The sequence below is a fragment of the Myotis nattereri genome (assembly GCF_964212035.1).
Source record: "Myotis nattereri genome assembly, chromosome: 4".
In the NCBI taxonomy this organism is placed as follows: Eukaryota; Metazoa; Chordata; class Mammalia; order Chiroptera; family Vespertilionidae; genus Myotis; species Myotis nattereri.
The window spans coordinates 44,763,681-44,780,097 of NC_138079.1; the positions used below are offsets into that span (position 1 = coordinate 44,763,681).

At 42.5% G+C, this 16,417-nt stretch overlaps 1 protein-coding gene across 1 annotated transcript; it reads right to left on the reverse strand.

Annotated features, from left to right (window-relative positions):
• Window positions 1-2,049: 2,049 nt before the first annotated feature.
• RPS23 (ribosomal protein S23) lies at window positions 2,050-3,952 on the reverse strand. The gene is made up of 4 exons (XM_081090525.1): window positions 3,669-3,952; window positions 3,056-3,215; window positions 2,366-2,486; window positions 2,050-2,244 (listed from the first exon to the last, which is right to left on the reverse strand). Exons 1-4 carry the CDS (start codon window positions 3,670-3,672, stop codon window positions 2,098-2,100), a joined length of 432 nt encoding a protein of 143 aa, XP_080946651.1. The 5' UTR covers window positions 3,673-3,952; the 3' UTR covers window positions 2,050-2,097.
• Between the last annotated feature and the right edge of the window lie 12,465 nt (window positions 3,953-16,417).

The window sequence follows — 16,417 nt, forward strand, 5'->3', positions numbered from 1 at the left end:
AAGGACCTGCAGAGGGAGCTGGGGGTGGGTAAGGACCTGCAGAGGGAGCTGGTACTTCTGATTGGAGTGATCTAGGGCCGATTTCCTCCTTCTGAGGGAGAGCGTCTTGGCAGCACAGGTGCTGTTTGAGCTTCAGGTCCTCAGTGTCTGTCAGTCACTTAGTGTGGGAAACTGTTTATTGCCTTCACTATCTGATAAGCATAGACAGAGAACCCCCCCGAAGGCTGGGTGCCTTTGAAGCCCTAGCAAAGGTCAGAGCTAGGCGCCACCTCTGTTTGTCCAGACAGTGGTAGGTGAAACTACTCCCCCATTTATTATGTAAATCCTTGCTGATGGACTAGTCTGCTTGTTACTAGGGGGGTCACCTGCCTAAGGGCTATGCTATGGGTGCATCCCAGATCAATAAAAGGTTGGAGCGGCCTGAGCATTGAGAGAAGTCCTTCGGGACTTGCCGCCTGGTCCCCCAATATTGCAAAATTATCTCGTGTCTTTTTCTCTCATTTGCTGTGCGGCTCCTCTTTCAGATACCGAACCCTACTCCACGCGAGTCGTGGAAGGAAACACTCAACACTTAGCCATAGGCCTTGTGTCCTGGGTGCATGCTGGAGACAAGTAGGAACCATCACTGCAGGGTGATTTACTTCTGGGCATGTTTCTTTACAGGTTGGCAAAGGTCTCAACACTGCAGGGGGCCGGAGGCTGCAGGCAGGCAGCAGTTACTGCCACCCTCTCCTCCTGGCCAAGAACAGCTCCTCCCTCCAACAGTACCTTGAACCTAGCATGGGACCCTCCCTGGGCTTTTCGGGTGCAGGCCAGGTGAATGAGGCCCAGGTATGCCAATCCCAAAGCATCTGGTCAGCCTTTGGAAAGGAATACTGTGTGCAACTACACACACTAGAAGTGCTGGGATGGAAACCAAGTGCAGCCAGCCTATTTAACATTTAACAAGGTGTTCATAAATGCACACAATGCTGTCAAATGTCAGTTAAAAAATAAAAGCCGGCCTCTCTCCACTCCTGTGGAAATAGGTAAGTGCTCAAACATTTGACAATGATAACGTCTGAAATGAGCAGCAGGGGAAATGCCACACACCTCCTGAAGCTGGATGAGGAATGCAAGTTTGAACAGAGAAGTGAGACACAGGGTTTCCTTTAAGAACTCATCTTGATCTTTTGGAAACGGGAAGCCCAAGAACATTTTCCAAACACCCTAACCCTAACCTTTGGTTAGATAGAAATCAACCCATATTTACTAATGCTAACAATAGCAGTTTCTCAGACTTAAGGCTAATGAGCCTCACTGCAGACATAAAAATTTCCCCCCTATACAAATTTTAAAATAATTCATGGAGAATGAACCCCCATGGACTCCACACCCATCTTCAACAATTATTAACACACAACCCATCTTGACCATTACTACCTCACTTCCTTTGTTCTTTGTAGTAGAAAGTCAATCCAATCAGTTACTGAAACTCAGGACCCAGAACACTTTGTATACCTGGTCTTCCCTTTATGCAAGCTTTTCTTCTATGCCTGAAATCCACTTTATTAAATCATCCAATGCCTCAATTTTGCTGTCAGAACCACAGAAGCTACATGGATAGACCTTTTAGATACTAAACACCAAGCAGGGAGCAACTTGAGGGTGGTATTTATCATATTGGGTCCCAAGATGTTGTATCCAAGGTGATTCCTGCCAGTTTAATGATTTATTTAATGTATTTTTATTAATTTCAGAGAGGGACACTGATTGGCTGCCTCCTACTGGGGATTAGGCCCGAAACCGTGGCATATGCCTTGACCAGGAATCGAACCGTGACCTCCTGGTTCATAGCATGAACCTCAACCACTGAGCAAGGCCAGCTGGGCAATTTTTTAAATTTACTGTTATTCTGTTTATTGAATGGATGGGGGGGTGGGGAACTTTGCTATGAATCCCATTTACTCTTGAGAATTCTGAATTAACTGTTTCCCCAATCTCCTAAAATTGTTAAGTTTGTTAAGTTATACAATATAGTTTGTGGTAAGGAAAATAAGCACAAACACATTTTAGGCATATGAAAATTTATTACTACTGTGATATCACCATCAGAACTTAGGATCTTGGTCTTTCCTTCTTGCCTTTGTATAAGGCCAAGAGAGACACATTGGCTACTTTGACAACCTTAAAGCGGACTCCGGGAATGTCACCAACAGCATGACCTTTGCGACCAAATCCAGCAACCAGAACTTCGTCATTTTCCTGGAATAAAATTGACAGTTTATTCTGGTATCGGTAGCAATCCTAAAAATATTCATCATATAAGATAACTGGGGGGAACAGCTCCAGGAACAGAAGCTACTTAAGACTCAAAAGCACTTACCTCAATAAAATTCAAACAACCATCATTGGGTACAAAGGCTGTGATTTTTTTGCCGTTCTTGATCAGCTGGACCCTGACACACTTCCTGATAGCAGAGTTGGGCTGTTTGGCTTCAACACCCCTGAAACACAAACAGCACAAGAGTTGATTTTCTGAAAAGGGTGACATTTTAGTTCATTCAGCACAAAACGTATTAGAAATTGTACTGTCCCTACCTTTTCTATCTATTCCTAAATTGCTAAATGCCTGTGATTTCAACCAAGTATTTCCTGTCTTAGGGTCATAAATTCTGAATTTAGATCCTGACTGTCACTAAATTTGACTGGATATGAGTGTGTGATTTTATTAAATAAAAAAACCCACTGAATACTGTAAATTCACGTGATGTGGTTCAACTTTAGCTGTAAACCTCAGGTAGAAGATGTGATTGGCTGCATGGAAAGGTTCATGGACGTCAACTGCTCGGGGCCGTCCCCACGCGTCCCGCGGTCTGCCCTCCACTCCCACCGCTTCCTCCAGCTGCTGGGAAGGGCTTATTGAAACGCTCGGTCATCTAGCCTCCGAACCCCCATGTTACCAACTCAAATAACGATGCTACGGCTACGCCGAGACCTGGCGTTTCCACCACGGCTTCGTTAGAGGTAGGAGTCGCCCCAGCAAAATAAAAGACGGCCGTGAAGTCCCACTTACACTTTTTCCAGCACAATCCCCTTCGCGTGCGACGCGCCCCCGAAAGGGTTGGCCTTCAGCGCCGTGCCCAGGTGGGCCTTCTTGTACTGCTTGTCATGCCACTTCTGGTCTCGCCGGTGGCTCCGCAGCTTCCGGGCCGTGCGAAGGCCGCGACACTTGCCTGAAAGCCACACTCCCCTCAGTTCCCCCGGAAAGGCGCCCCGGCCTACTTGGCGCCTGAGACACCGGCCTCCGCTGCTCCAAGCCGGTAAGCTCCCGCCTCACATCTTGGCACAGGGTCCAAAACGTCGGCTTCCCTCGAGCCAACGAAGAGGTGGGCACCCGCGCTCCCGCGCGTGCATCCTCCCAAAGGCCCGCGCGCAGGCCCCGCGCGCAGGCTCCGCAGCACCGTCGGCCGCCCAGCTCCCCTCCCGCCGCGGGCGCCGCGGCCTGGGCCGCACGGGGCCCCATCGGCCTCCGGCCATGTGGCGGCGGGCGCGGGGGTTCCCCGGGCTTCCCGCATCGGTCCTCCCCGCGGCGTCCTCCTCTCCTCTCCGCTCTGCTCCCCGCGCCCGCTGCCCCCGGAACCCCGGCTGCGGGTTGCGATCCCCTCCACCCCGCAGGGACTCCTCACCCATCCTGCTGGCGCCACGGGCCTGAGCGAAAGAGAGAGGCTGCACGGAAGGAGCCGAAAGCCCCCGCGAGCAGGCCCCGCCCCGCCAAGGACCCCTGCGGCTGTCTGCGCCGCGCCTGACCCGAGTCTGGAGACTCGCAGTTGAAAGACACAAATGTGCACCACTTTCCAGAACCTACGTCTTATTTAATATTTTTGAAACTCAAGGACATATAACTTAGATCGGAGTTTATTTCTTTTTATGTAGATGCCGAAGTCAGAAGGCACATAGACCCGCTCACAGTGCGGCACTGGCGCGGTCGGCAAAGCCACGGGGGCGGGGCTCGGGGCGGGGCTCGGGGCGGGGCTCGGGGCGCTGCCGGGGAGGAAGGAGAGGGCCCCGCCTGCGTCTGGGGAGCGGCGCGTGGGCCCTGTGCCTAGGGTGGGAGCGTAGACCTCCACGCCTAACACCCACTCGCAAGCAGCATGGTAAACGGACATACTTGTAGTGAGGTCATGGGATGCGGTCATCAAAAACCCAAGCTCTGGAAGTAGACCAGGCCTTAAGCCCCAAAGCTGCCATTTAGTGGTTGGGCGACCTTGGGCAAGTCCTTTAATTAACGCTTTAAGTCTCGGTTTGTTTTGTAGAGTAAGAGTTGGTTGCGATTTTGGTTCATCCCAGAACTCTGTTTTAAGTTGTCCTCTCTGTGCCAGGCATTGGGAATACAACCGGTAACAAGAGTGAAGGTTACTCTTACCAGGTTTATATTCTAGGTGTGAGAAGGCAGGAAGTATGTATAAATATATTTTTTAAACCAACAGAAGATAATTTCTCTATAGTTAGTGCTATAAAGTACAATTGGTTAGCAGCGGTTCTCAACCTGTGGGTCGCGACCCCTTTGGCGGTCGAAGGACCCTTTCACAGGGGTCGCCTAAGACCATCCTGCATATCAGGTATTTACATTAAGATTCATAACAGTAGCAACATTACAGTTAGGAAGTAGCAACGAAAATAATTTTATGGTTGGGTCACAGCATGAGGAACTGTATTTAAAGGGCCAGAAGGTTGAGAACCACTGGGTTAAGGTGATGCTGACTTGGGGGTGAGACTGGCTACTCTTGACAGGGTTGATGAAGAAAGCATCTTTGTGGACCCTCAGCCGAGCTGACATCCCTGAAGAGGGGGAGTCCCTTAGGCAGGTATGGTGGGTAGACCCGTCCAGGAAGAAGAGTTCCCAACAAGAATGAGCTGGAGCGTTTCAAGAACTGGGACCCGGGAGGAGGAGCATGGTGAATGAGGCCTGTGGTGCCAGGGGAGACTGATAGACGTGGAGTCAACCGAGAATGAAAGAGAAGGAAGTGTAGACCGGAACTAGGGACAGTTTTTGCATGGAATTTTTCTATCTGGGGAGAGGTGTGGAGCCAGGATGGATTTGTTTTATGGCATTTTCGTATGCTGATGGGATTGTCCCAATAGAGAAGAAAAAATAGGTAATTCACTTGAGTAGACTAGAGGGGAGCCCAAGTGGAGGAGGTGACCTCAGGAATAATAACAGCTTATCTATTGTTGATCAGAAGGCAAAGTGTAACTAAGTAAATGGGAAGATTGCTCATGGGAAGGTGTAGAACTTCTGTTTTGAGTAAAGTCATCAACGAAGAGAAAGAGCAGGGAAAAGAAGTTTGAGGCAAGAGGGTACGATGTGAAATCATCTAGGATAACAATGCTAGCCTTAAATAGTACTTTGTGACACATACTATTTTAGGTGCCTTACATGTATTAATTCATTTAATTCTCACAATGCTGAAAAGTAAATACAGTACCCCTGTTTTGCTGAGGTATAGTTAGTCCATTTGGGTTGCTATAACAAATTACCATAGACTGGAAGGCTTATAAACAGAAATTTATCACAGTTCTGGAGACTGGGACATCCAAGATCAAGGTGCTGACAGATTCAGTGTCTGTTAAGAGCCCTTTCTGGTTCATAAATGAGTCTCATTTTGCTATAACCTCAAATGGCAGAAGGGCCAAGGCAGCTCTCTGGTGTCTCTTATTTATTTTTTGTTTTGTTTTTTCAAATTTTATTGCGATATAATTGACACATTGGGGTCTCTTTATAATCCCATTTATGAGGGTTATGACCCAATCACCTCCCAGTGGCCTTGCCCTCTAATACCATCATATGACCCTTGCCAGTGTGACTCGGTTGGTTGGAGCATTGTCCAGTGCACCCAAAGGTTTGATTCCTGGTCAGGGTACACCAAGGTACATATCTATCAATGTTTCTCTCTCTCTCCTCCCTCTCTCCTCCCCTTTCTCTAAAAGAAAAAAATTGATAATCATGTCCTTGAGTGAGGATTAAAAAACAAACCATCATATAGGGATTAGGTTTCAACATATGTTTTCCCTTCTAATCTAGAATGTGAAAAGATAGATTGACAAAGGAATGTGGGATTGTGGAACAGTTCTTAGGGCCAATTTGAAACTAGCTATGAAGTTACATAAATCAGCATGGTTTTTATCTTCTTCAGGTTCATTCAGTGTAGTGACTGGGTAGATGGAGAGTTGGGTTTAACAGGGTTTGGGGTAGGATCTACTCAGGTGTTCAGGATAACACTCTAGCCACCTGAGCCACACAGGCCAGGGCAAGACTGAAGTATTCTTATTATAACTTGCATGTCCATGGCTTACTAGAAGTATATGGAAAGCAGTAGACACCTTGTCACAAAAGAATGCTGTTTGCTGCCGAAACTGGTTTGGCTCAGTGGATAGAGCGTCGGCTTGCGGACTGAAAGGTCCCAGGTTCAATTCTGGTCAAGGGCATGTACCTGGGTTGCGGGCACATCCCCAGTAGGAGATGTGCAGGAGGCAGCTGATTGATGTTTCTCTCTCTTCGATGTTTCTGACTCTATCTCTCTCCCTTCCTCTCTGTAAAAAATCAATAAAATATATTAAAAAAAAAAAAAGAATGCTGTTTGTAGTTCTTGAAATGTTGTGGGAGGGGCAGGAAGGAGAACAAGTTTCCCTCTTTCCTAGTATTTCCTTCCAAGTAGGAGGATTTAAATTAGTGTAACTCCTTATTTCAAGCCAGGTGAGGAGGGGTGACATCTGTGATAAATTGAGGAAGAATAATCTAGGCATGTTCATTCAGCTCTTCTTTATTTTCTTGTGTGGACCCAGCTTGCCCACTGAGTGCGTTTCTCCTGGTTCTCCTGGGGCAGCTTCTCTTCCCTATGGAAGGTCCAGTGCTGCCAGGATAGTCTGCCATGTCTGTCTTCCGGGGAAAGGGGTTCCGTTACAATCCATCTTGTTCCTGCACTGAACTTTGCCCTCCATTCTGGCCTTCTGCAGTAATGAAGGTGGTATTTGCTTCTCCACTTACCTTATTTATGTTGGTTTAGCACTCAGGTAGGGTAGTAGGTATTATTATTTGATTTCTCTCAGAGCCTACCCCCGTCAACTAAGAAGAAGGATTGATATTTTGAAATTAGATCAGTTGATGGGGAGGTTTAGGCTAAAGGTGATGCCTTCACACTGTATAGGGGAGAAGCTCGCTTTTCGGAAGGATAGCCAAAAGTTTTAACAACTTTGACAACCGATAATGGAGCATTTAGAATAGTTGGAAACAATTCCTTGTGCTGTAGCTGTAAAATTGGAGGCATTAGTTGCTATGGAAATGTGACAGGAAGTTAAAATAACAGCTTTAAGTGAGGAAGAAGAAGCAGTAAGGGTAAGACCGATGGTTACATGCTCTGTATAACTACTAGTGATGAATATTGAGTGCTTCATTTTACCTGATTAAATTATTAAACATAATTTTGCCTCTATCCAAAATGAATGAGATCTCTTATTTTCTCATTCTAGCTACTTTTTGGTACAGTGGTTATTCTCATATCTATTCCCTGGTGGAACTAAAGAAATATGTATGTAGTGCCATATAATCTTACTAATATTCAGGCTTCATCTTTAAAATCCTTGTTATTATAATTAAACTTCTGTGTAGGATCTAGAGGGGCTTGACAATGCTGTTCTTTGACATCCTTTGTGAAGTTCCGGGGAGTTATCACTTTAATATGCATATTAAACTATTTCTCAGGTCTTTTCTAACTTGGCTGAGAACCAAACAAAATAACATAGGCTTCTATTTCAGCGGGGAACTTTGAGTTATACGAAATGAAAGATAATTTTTCTCACTAGGAAAAGAAAGATACTGTTACTCACTTCCTGGAAGATTACGTTTTAGAATCTCATTCCCTGGAGAGGTTTAAGAATCTGGTAGACAGGCCCGATCTGTTCTGTCAGTGAGTTCAGTTTGGACTAATTGATCCATGGTGATGAGGAATGGCTGGAGGTCACTCCTTCAGCCTTTGCATTCCTCAGTAAAATGAAGATTCACCAGGATTATTTCTAGGCCAGAGGCCTGGTGCACAGATTTGTGCACATTGAAAGGAAATTAATTAGAAGAAATATTTTAGAGGCCGGGGAGGGACCGCAAAAGATTGGCCCACAGGGGAGGGACTGGGGGAGGTTGTCTCCAGGGCATGTCTGGCCCAGTCCTGATTGGCCAGACCCCAGCCGCAAGCTAACCTACCTGTTGGAGCATCTATCCCCTGGTGGTCAGTACCCATCATAGTGACTGGTTGAACAGTTGAACGGTTGGAGGGACAATTAGCATATTAGGCCGGATATATATATATATATATATATGTATATGTATATATATATATAATTTAAATGTAATAATATGTAAATTATAATATATAAATTTAAAAACTATAAAAGTAAATAAAAATTTTTGAGTGTTTTATATTACAAGAGAGAAAAAGGAGGAGTGAGGAAATAGAATAAGAGAGGAAGAAAAGAAATGAGGTGTTCTGGAGAGGAATAATTTTTCCACAGATTTAAACCATTATCTTTTTATCTTGTTCCTAGCAGTCCTTACTGATTATGAAAATAACCCAAATGAATGAATCTGTAACCAGTTTATAGATATCATTTTTAATACTACGAATAATATGTTCATGTGCCGATTTTAAAATTTACTTAGGTTTTAAGTTAAACTTTCCAAATTTAATTATTTAGCAAACAACAGCTTGGATTTTTACTGAGTAGTTGGACACATTGCTCTCTTTGAAATTAAGTGTGCTAATTAATTTTTGTCCAAAGAATTCATATTGCTCTTCTTATAAATAATGATTTAAAGTATAGGGCAACATCAGATAGCATATATTCTCAATACAAGTTTTGTTTTAGTGAATTTTAACTCTGATTCCTGTCTGTTGAGATGGGAATCCTGCAGGTACTTGGTGAGAGCATTTTTGAGAGTGGTGGAGGACTCTTTCTCCCTAGGACCCAGGTCTGTTAGGTTCTCCCTGTCCCACAAACCTCCCTTCCAGTCCATGCCTCTATTATTACACTAAATTTGTTATCTAGAAATCCCTTTCAATAAAAGGCCTTTTTGTACTACAAGTGAAAGAACTTCCTTCAAGCTGTGTTAAGAACAAAAGCCAAATTATTGGAAGGGCACGATAGTAGCTCATAGATCCCAGTACCAAGGGATGCACACTGACCTCATGAAGTGAAGGTCACTGGTTTGCTAGGTGCAACATTTAAAGGTGTTCAACCAGCAATTATGTGTTCACATTTCTACACATCACTGGGCTGAGAGCTTCTTGGAGGCTAGGACTCGGTCTTTTTTACCTTGTATTCCTGACATCTAGCACATGACAATGAATGCTTGTTTAATGGACAAATTTATGAAAGAATGGGCTTCCTTTCCCAGTTTAGCTTGAGAGCCAGGAATGAAAATACTAGTATGTGCCACTAATTTGATACATTATCCATGTTCCAAGAAGTCAAAAAGGAATCTAAAGTAAGAAACATTAATATTTAAATCAAAAGCACATAAGTATTTCATTTACTAACTTGGTTCTAATCAACTCAGCAGTTGATGTGATGAAAATTGTTAGAAATCATGGCAGCAGTTAGGCTGTGAACTTGATAAAGAGTCTGCACCACAAAAAAAAAAAAAAAAAAAGAAGAAGAAGAAGAAAAAGAGTCTGCATTAGTCTGAATTCTCCAGAGAAAAAGAAAGAATAGGAGATACATATTTATTTATATATCCATCCATTCATCTACCCACCCCTCCATCCATTTGTTCATTTATTATAGGAATTGGCTCATACAATTATACTGGTGGAGGCTGAGAAGTCCCAAGATCTGCAGTCAGCAAGCTGAGACTCAGTAGAGCTGAGGGTGTGGTTCCAGTCCTAGTTTGAGTTTGAAGGCAGGAGAAGACTGATGTCCCTGCTCCAGGACAGGTAAAGAGAGTAAAGTCTCCCTTAATCTATCTTTTTGTCCTAGTCAGACTTCCAGTGGATTGAATGAGGCCCACTCACTTTGGGGAGGGCAATCTGATTCACTTAGTCTACTGATGCAAATATTAATCTCATTGAGAAACATCCAGAAACACTCCCAGATAATGTTTAACCAAATATATGGGCAACTCCTGGCCCAGTCAACTTAATACATAAAATTAACCTTCACAGAGTCATACCCCCCAACAAGGAACAAGAAGTACACATATACTGTGGTAGTTTGCTAATGAACTGATGTAACTTGGGTTTTGTTCTTTTGCATTTTCAAACTACTGAATTTTTAAAAAATATATTCTTACTGATTTCAGACAGAAAGGGAGAGGGAGAGAGAGATAGTAACATCATTGATGAAAGAGGATCATTGATCGGCTGCCTCCTGCACTGCCCCTACTGGGGATCAGCCCACCACCAGGCATGTACCCTTGACCAGATGGAACCCCAACTCTTCAGTCCGCAGGCTGAGGCTCTATTGGCTGAGCCAGACCAGCGAGGGCCAAGCTACTGGATTTGATGGAATTCTTGAGTTAGTTGATTTTTCTAGTTACAGTTGCCTAAATATTTAGGCCCTGGGAGTCATAACCATGAGGCGTGAAGTGGTAATTAAGTATGTGACATTATTCGGTGCCTTTTATTGAGCATCAGCGTAGCTTCTAGGTTTATTTTAGTTACTTAGACACAATCCCTGCCCTCAAGGAGCCAGGCCTTCTGGTGAGAAAATGCACTGTAAATAAGCAACAGGAAAATAAATGTCTCAGTACAACTAGTGATCCATGTTATGGTGAGAGTGAAGAGAATGCAGGGAAAGTTAGAGCAGAGCCACTGATGTGCAGAATAGCTTGGCATGTGGAGGGTGTTGAAAAGCTGAGTGCCAGCCAGTGCTGGAGCATGGCTGGCATAAAATGAGGCGAGAGAGACCAGCGAGGGCCATGTCATGCAGCGTTTTGTAGGAGGGGGATGGATTTGGATTTTGAATCAGTGTATAAAGACCTTTATAATTCATTTGAACAATTGACGAATATGATTTTTCAGTCAGAGAGTAATTGGATGAGTAAAGACAGGTGGTCTGGCAAATGCTAAATGCTCCTTAAGGCAGCTATATCCCCCATGAGAACATAATTTAATATGATTATGGGAAGATAGATTTTTATGTTCACACTTCCAGGTAACATTTCATTTAGCAGTATATGGTAAATCAGAAAAGGAAGCAAACCCAAGGTATTTTCAGTTGGAAAGAAGGCAGCATGCATGTATAACTTCCTGTTCTCTTATGAAGATCGTTGAGGGGATATTTCACTAGTACATGTGCTTGTTCATTTTCTGTGTATCTTATGAGTGAGTCACTAACTGCTCCTTGTTCTGGAATATCTTTAGGATGTTTGTAGAGTGAACCATTGAAAGGTAGAGATGATATCTTCCTTGGTAGCAAACAGCAGGTTTGCTTATAGCCTTGGAAACTCAGGGTTTTTCTCTCCTGAAATGAAACCCACTGATCAGCATCTGAGCAGGCAGGTACCATGCCAGGCAGGTGATACCCTAGTGCTTTACAGCCTGCAAGCTATCATATTAGCATTTTTTGTTCCTGCTTTTTTTCCTCCAAAGTCACAAGATGAACTATTCTCAATCACATCTTAACTGTGACTTCTATTCTAAAACACGTGTGAAACCTAGTAGCTTTTAAATATTCTGCCTTAAATATCTTTACCAAGTGGGAGAAGACTTCAGCAACAGAAAAAGTGCTATATTAAAATTTTAGCATCATTGAATCATGAAATATATTAAAATGGTACTTGATTTAAAATAAAAAATGTTATGTAAATGCTTATGCATGAAAATATAACCAAAGCAGATTTATGTAAGGTTAAGGACTAAGGGGCTAACACTAAGGCTTCTGAGTGTTCACAGAACCATTATCATCACTGTACAGGATCACCATGGACTGGTGCTCCCCCCTCCTCCTGACCAGGGATTTGGGCAGCGAAGTGGTTAAATACTGCTGCTAATGTCAGCAGTATTATGCTCCTGCTCTGGCAGCTGGAGGAGATTTTCTGTATTTGCCCTGACCAATAGAGTGGCCACTAGCCACACATGGTTACTGAGCACATGAAGTTTTGATTAATCCGAATAGAGATGTGTATAAATGTAAATTATACACCAGATTTCAGACTTAGGGTAGAAAAGGAAGATACATATCTTATTAATAATTTTTAAAATTAATTATGTTTGACATAGTATTTTAGGTTAAATAAAATACAGGGTGAGGCAAAAGGAAGTTTACAGTTGTTGTATGGAAAATATCACAACAATTAATAAATGATAATGCAAGAATAAACTCTGTTTCACGTGCAAAAGCAGGTTTACAGTTTCCGTACAACAGCTGCAAACCTACTTTTGCCCCACCCGGTATATTATTACAACTAATTTAAACTGTTTATTTTTACTTCGTTCAATGTGGCTACTAGAAAAATTCAAATTACATATGTAGCTCTCTTTATATTTCTGTTGAACAGTGCTCTTCTAGGTCCTTGCTACTCAGAGGGCAGTCTTTAGGTAAACAGCATCAGCACCATCTGGAAGCTTGTTAGAAATAAAGAAGCTCATAAATGCCACCCTCCGAGCCTCCCAGACCTCCAGAATAAGATTTGCATTTTAACAAAATCTCATGTGATTTGTATGCACATTAAAACTTGAGTCCCTAAGCCCTAGCTGGTTTGGCTCTGTGGATAGAGCGTCGGACTGTGGACTAGGGGTCCTGGATTTAATTCTGGTCAAGGGCACATACGAAATTATGATTTCGTGGGGGAAATATTTGCCCAGGTTGTGGGTTGGATCCCCCAGTGGGGGGCGTGTAGGAGGCAGGCGATCAGTGATTCTCTCTCATCATTGATGTTTCTATCTTTCCCTCTCCCTTCCTCTCTGAAATCAATAAAAATATATTTAAAAAAACAGACAAAAAACTTGAATCCCTAAGACTAGGATTGCTTGATTTAGCAGATAAAAAATACAAGATGTCCAGTTAAATTTAATTTTTAGATAACAAATGTTTATTTAGTATAGCATACCCCAGATATTTCATGGGATATATTTATTATTAAAATTATTGTTATTCATTACCTGAAAATTATTTATTATTATTGTTTATCTGAAACTCATATTAAACTGGATGTACTATATTTTTATCTAGCAACTTTTCCTAAGACTTAATTCCTGATTGGTCTTGCTACCTGAAATTTCACAAAATGAGGAAAAGGATGGAAAGGTCAAAGGAGAGATGAAAGGTGGAAGTTGGGTGAAATAAAAGAACTGAGAAAAACAGAGAATAAGATGGGAAGTAGGAATAACATAGGGCATGGAAAGACCAGATTGATAATTTTTATTAGTAACTTCCTTATTTCTGTATTCTCCCAGGTCCCCAAGTTATCATCCTTTAACTCCTCATTTTCTATATGGCTTCCAAGAGCCATGTTGGGAGAATGTGTGTGTGTGTGTGTAAAGTCAGTAGTAAGGATGGATTGCTTTCCTACAGCCCATCATCTCTGAAATGTCACTTACGAATAGCACCTTTCAGCTGTCAGTATTTGGCCTTTAAAGATTTCAAGGTTCTTAAGTGCCTAAAATGCTGACACTTTCATTTTGGAGGATTTTCTTTATTGTGGCATTTAAACTTTATTTTTAATGTAAAACCACTCTTAGAGATGTTGTTGCTGTTGTTTTTAATGATTTTTAGGTGGGGGCTAGGGGGATTGGAGGCTGACAAGGAATAACAATAGATATTCTTTTTTTTAAAATATTTTATTGATTTTTTACAGAGAGGAAGGGAGAGAGATAGAGAGTTAGAAACATCGATGAGAGAGAAACATCGATCATCCGCCTCCTGCACATCTCCTACTGGGGATGTGCCCGCAACCCAGGTACATGCCCTTGACCGGAATCGAACCGGGAACCCTTTAGTCCGCAGGCCAATGCTCTACCCACCGAGCCAAACCGGTTTCGGCAGGAATAACAATAGATATTCTTTATTTAACTAGTCATGGAAGGGAGAGGGAGAGAGAGATAGAAACATTAATGATGCGAGAGAATTATCGATCAGCTGCCTCCTGCATGCCCCCTACCTAGGATTGAGCCCAAAACCTGGGCATGTGTCCTGACTGGGAGTCAAACCATAACTGGTTCATGGGTCGATGCTCAATGCTTAACCACTGAGTCACACCAGCTGGGCTATCTCTGGTATTTATTTATTTCTTATTTATTAAAATTTTATTTGATTATAGTAGGAACACCTAACATAAGATCCACCCTCTTAACAAAGTTTTAAGTATACAATACAGTGCTGTTAACTATAGGTACCATCTTGTACTACAGATCTCTATCATTTATTTGTCTTGCTTAACTTTCTGTCTGTTTATTAACAACTTTCTATCAGCTTCTGCCCCACCCCGTGGAAAACACCATTCCACTCTTTGATTCTATGAATTTGATTATTTTATTTTTATAGTTTTTAAAAAATATATTTTATTGATTTTTTTTACAGAGAGGAAGGGAGAAGGATAGAGAGTTAGAAACATCTATCAACTGCCTCCCGCACACCCTCTACTGGGGATGTGCCTACAACCAAGGTACATGTCCTTGACCAGAATTGAATCTGGGACCCTTCCATCTGCAGGCCAATGCTCTATCCACTGAGCAAAAACCGGTTAGGGCTGAATTTGACTATTTTAGATATCTCATATAAATGGAATTATGTACTGTTTGTGACTGGCTTATTTCACTTAGCATAGTGCCCTAAAGGTTCATCCACGCTGTCACAGAATTACACCATTTAAAAAAATTTCCTCTTTTTTAAAAAGGCTGAATAATATCAATTGTATGTCTGTGCCACATATTCTTTATCCCATCTTCCATCAACAGACACTTCAGTTATTTCTAAATCTTTGCTATTGTGAGTAGTGCTGCAGTAAACATGGGAGTGCTCATATCCTTTGAGATTCCGATTTCAGTTCTTTTGGATAATTACTTACAAGTGCTATTACTGGATTCTATGGTAGTTCTATTTTTAATTTTTTGAAGAATCGCTGTATTATTTTCCATAGGAACTGCACCATTTTATATTCCCACCAAAGGTGTCCAAGAGTTCCAGTTTCTCCACATCTTTGCCAACACTTTTGTTCTTTCGATAATAGCCATCCTAACTGGTATGAGGTAATATCCCTTTGTGGTTTTAATTTCATTTCCGCCTTTTGGGCACCCTTTCATATACATGTTGGCTATTTGTATGTCTTCTTTGGAGAAATGCCTATTCAAGTTTTAAGGCCCTTTTTAAAATTGGATTATTTATTTATTATTTTTGCTATTGATTTGTTCCTTATATATTTTAGAATTAATCCTTTACCAGGCATTCTCCCATATAACCCTTTCAAAAATATTTTCTCCCATTTGATAGGTTGTCTTTTCACTCTGTTGATTGTTTCCTTTGCTGTGCAGAAGCTTTTTAGTTTGATGTAGTTCCAGTTGTCTCTTTTTGTTTTCAGTGCCTGTACTTTGGTGTCATAGTCATGAAATTATTGCCAAAGCCAATGTCATGAAGCTTTGCCCCTATGCTTTCTTCTAGATTTTAAGTATTTAATCCATTTTTATTTGATTTTTGTGTAAGGTATGAATAAGAGTCCAATATCATTCTTTCGCATGTAAATATTAAGTTTTCCTAGCATCATTTTTGAAGAGACTGTCTTTTCTCCATTGTGTGTTCTTGGCACTCTTATTTCTAGGCTTTCTGTTTTGTTCTTTTGGTCTAAATACCTGTCTTTGTGCCAGTAGTGTACTGTTTTAATTACTCTAGCTTTGTAATGTATTTTTGAAATCAGGAAGTGTGATGCATTCAACTTAGTTCTTCTTTTTTCAAGATAGATATGGCTATTCAGGGCCTCATTTAGTCTTCACAATGATTCTTTGAGTTAACTACTTTTGTCCTCACCTGCAGATGAGAACACTAGGCTTAGGAGGAAAAGGAACTTTCCCAGTATCACATAACTAGTCAGGACTGGACTTGGGAATGCCCTGGAGTGCTGTCCGACTCCAAAGCCAGTGTTCTTTACTATTATACTAGAGGCCCAGTGCATAAAAATTTGTGTGCTCAGGGGGGTTCCCTCAGCCCATTCTGTGCCCTCTCGCAGTCTGGGACCCCTCGGGGGATGTCCACCTGCTGGCTTAGGCCCATGCCCCGGGAGATCGGGCCTAAGTGGGCAGTCAGACATCTCTCTGGCGGCCTGGGAGCCCTTGGGGGATGTCCACTTGCCAGAAGGGAGCAGGCCTAAGCTGCAGTCGGACATCCTTAGCGCTGCTAAGGAGGCGGGAGAGTGTCCTGCCACCACCGCTGTGCTGGCAGCCATCAGCCTGGCATG

Excerpts from the sequence above, each read along its gene's own strand:
- RPS23 (XM_081090525.1), bottom strand. Across the intron at positions 2,487-3,055 it reads GGGATTGTGCTGGAAAAAGT|GGGTGTTGAAGCCAAACAGC; the intron begins GTAAGTGGGACT and ends TTTGTGTTTCAG. Across the intron at positions 2,245-2,365 it reads GTTGTTTGAATTTTATTGAG|GAAAATGACGAAGTTCTGGT; the intron begins GTAAGTGCTTTT and ends ATTTTATTCCAG.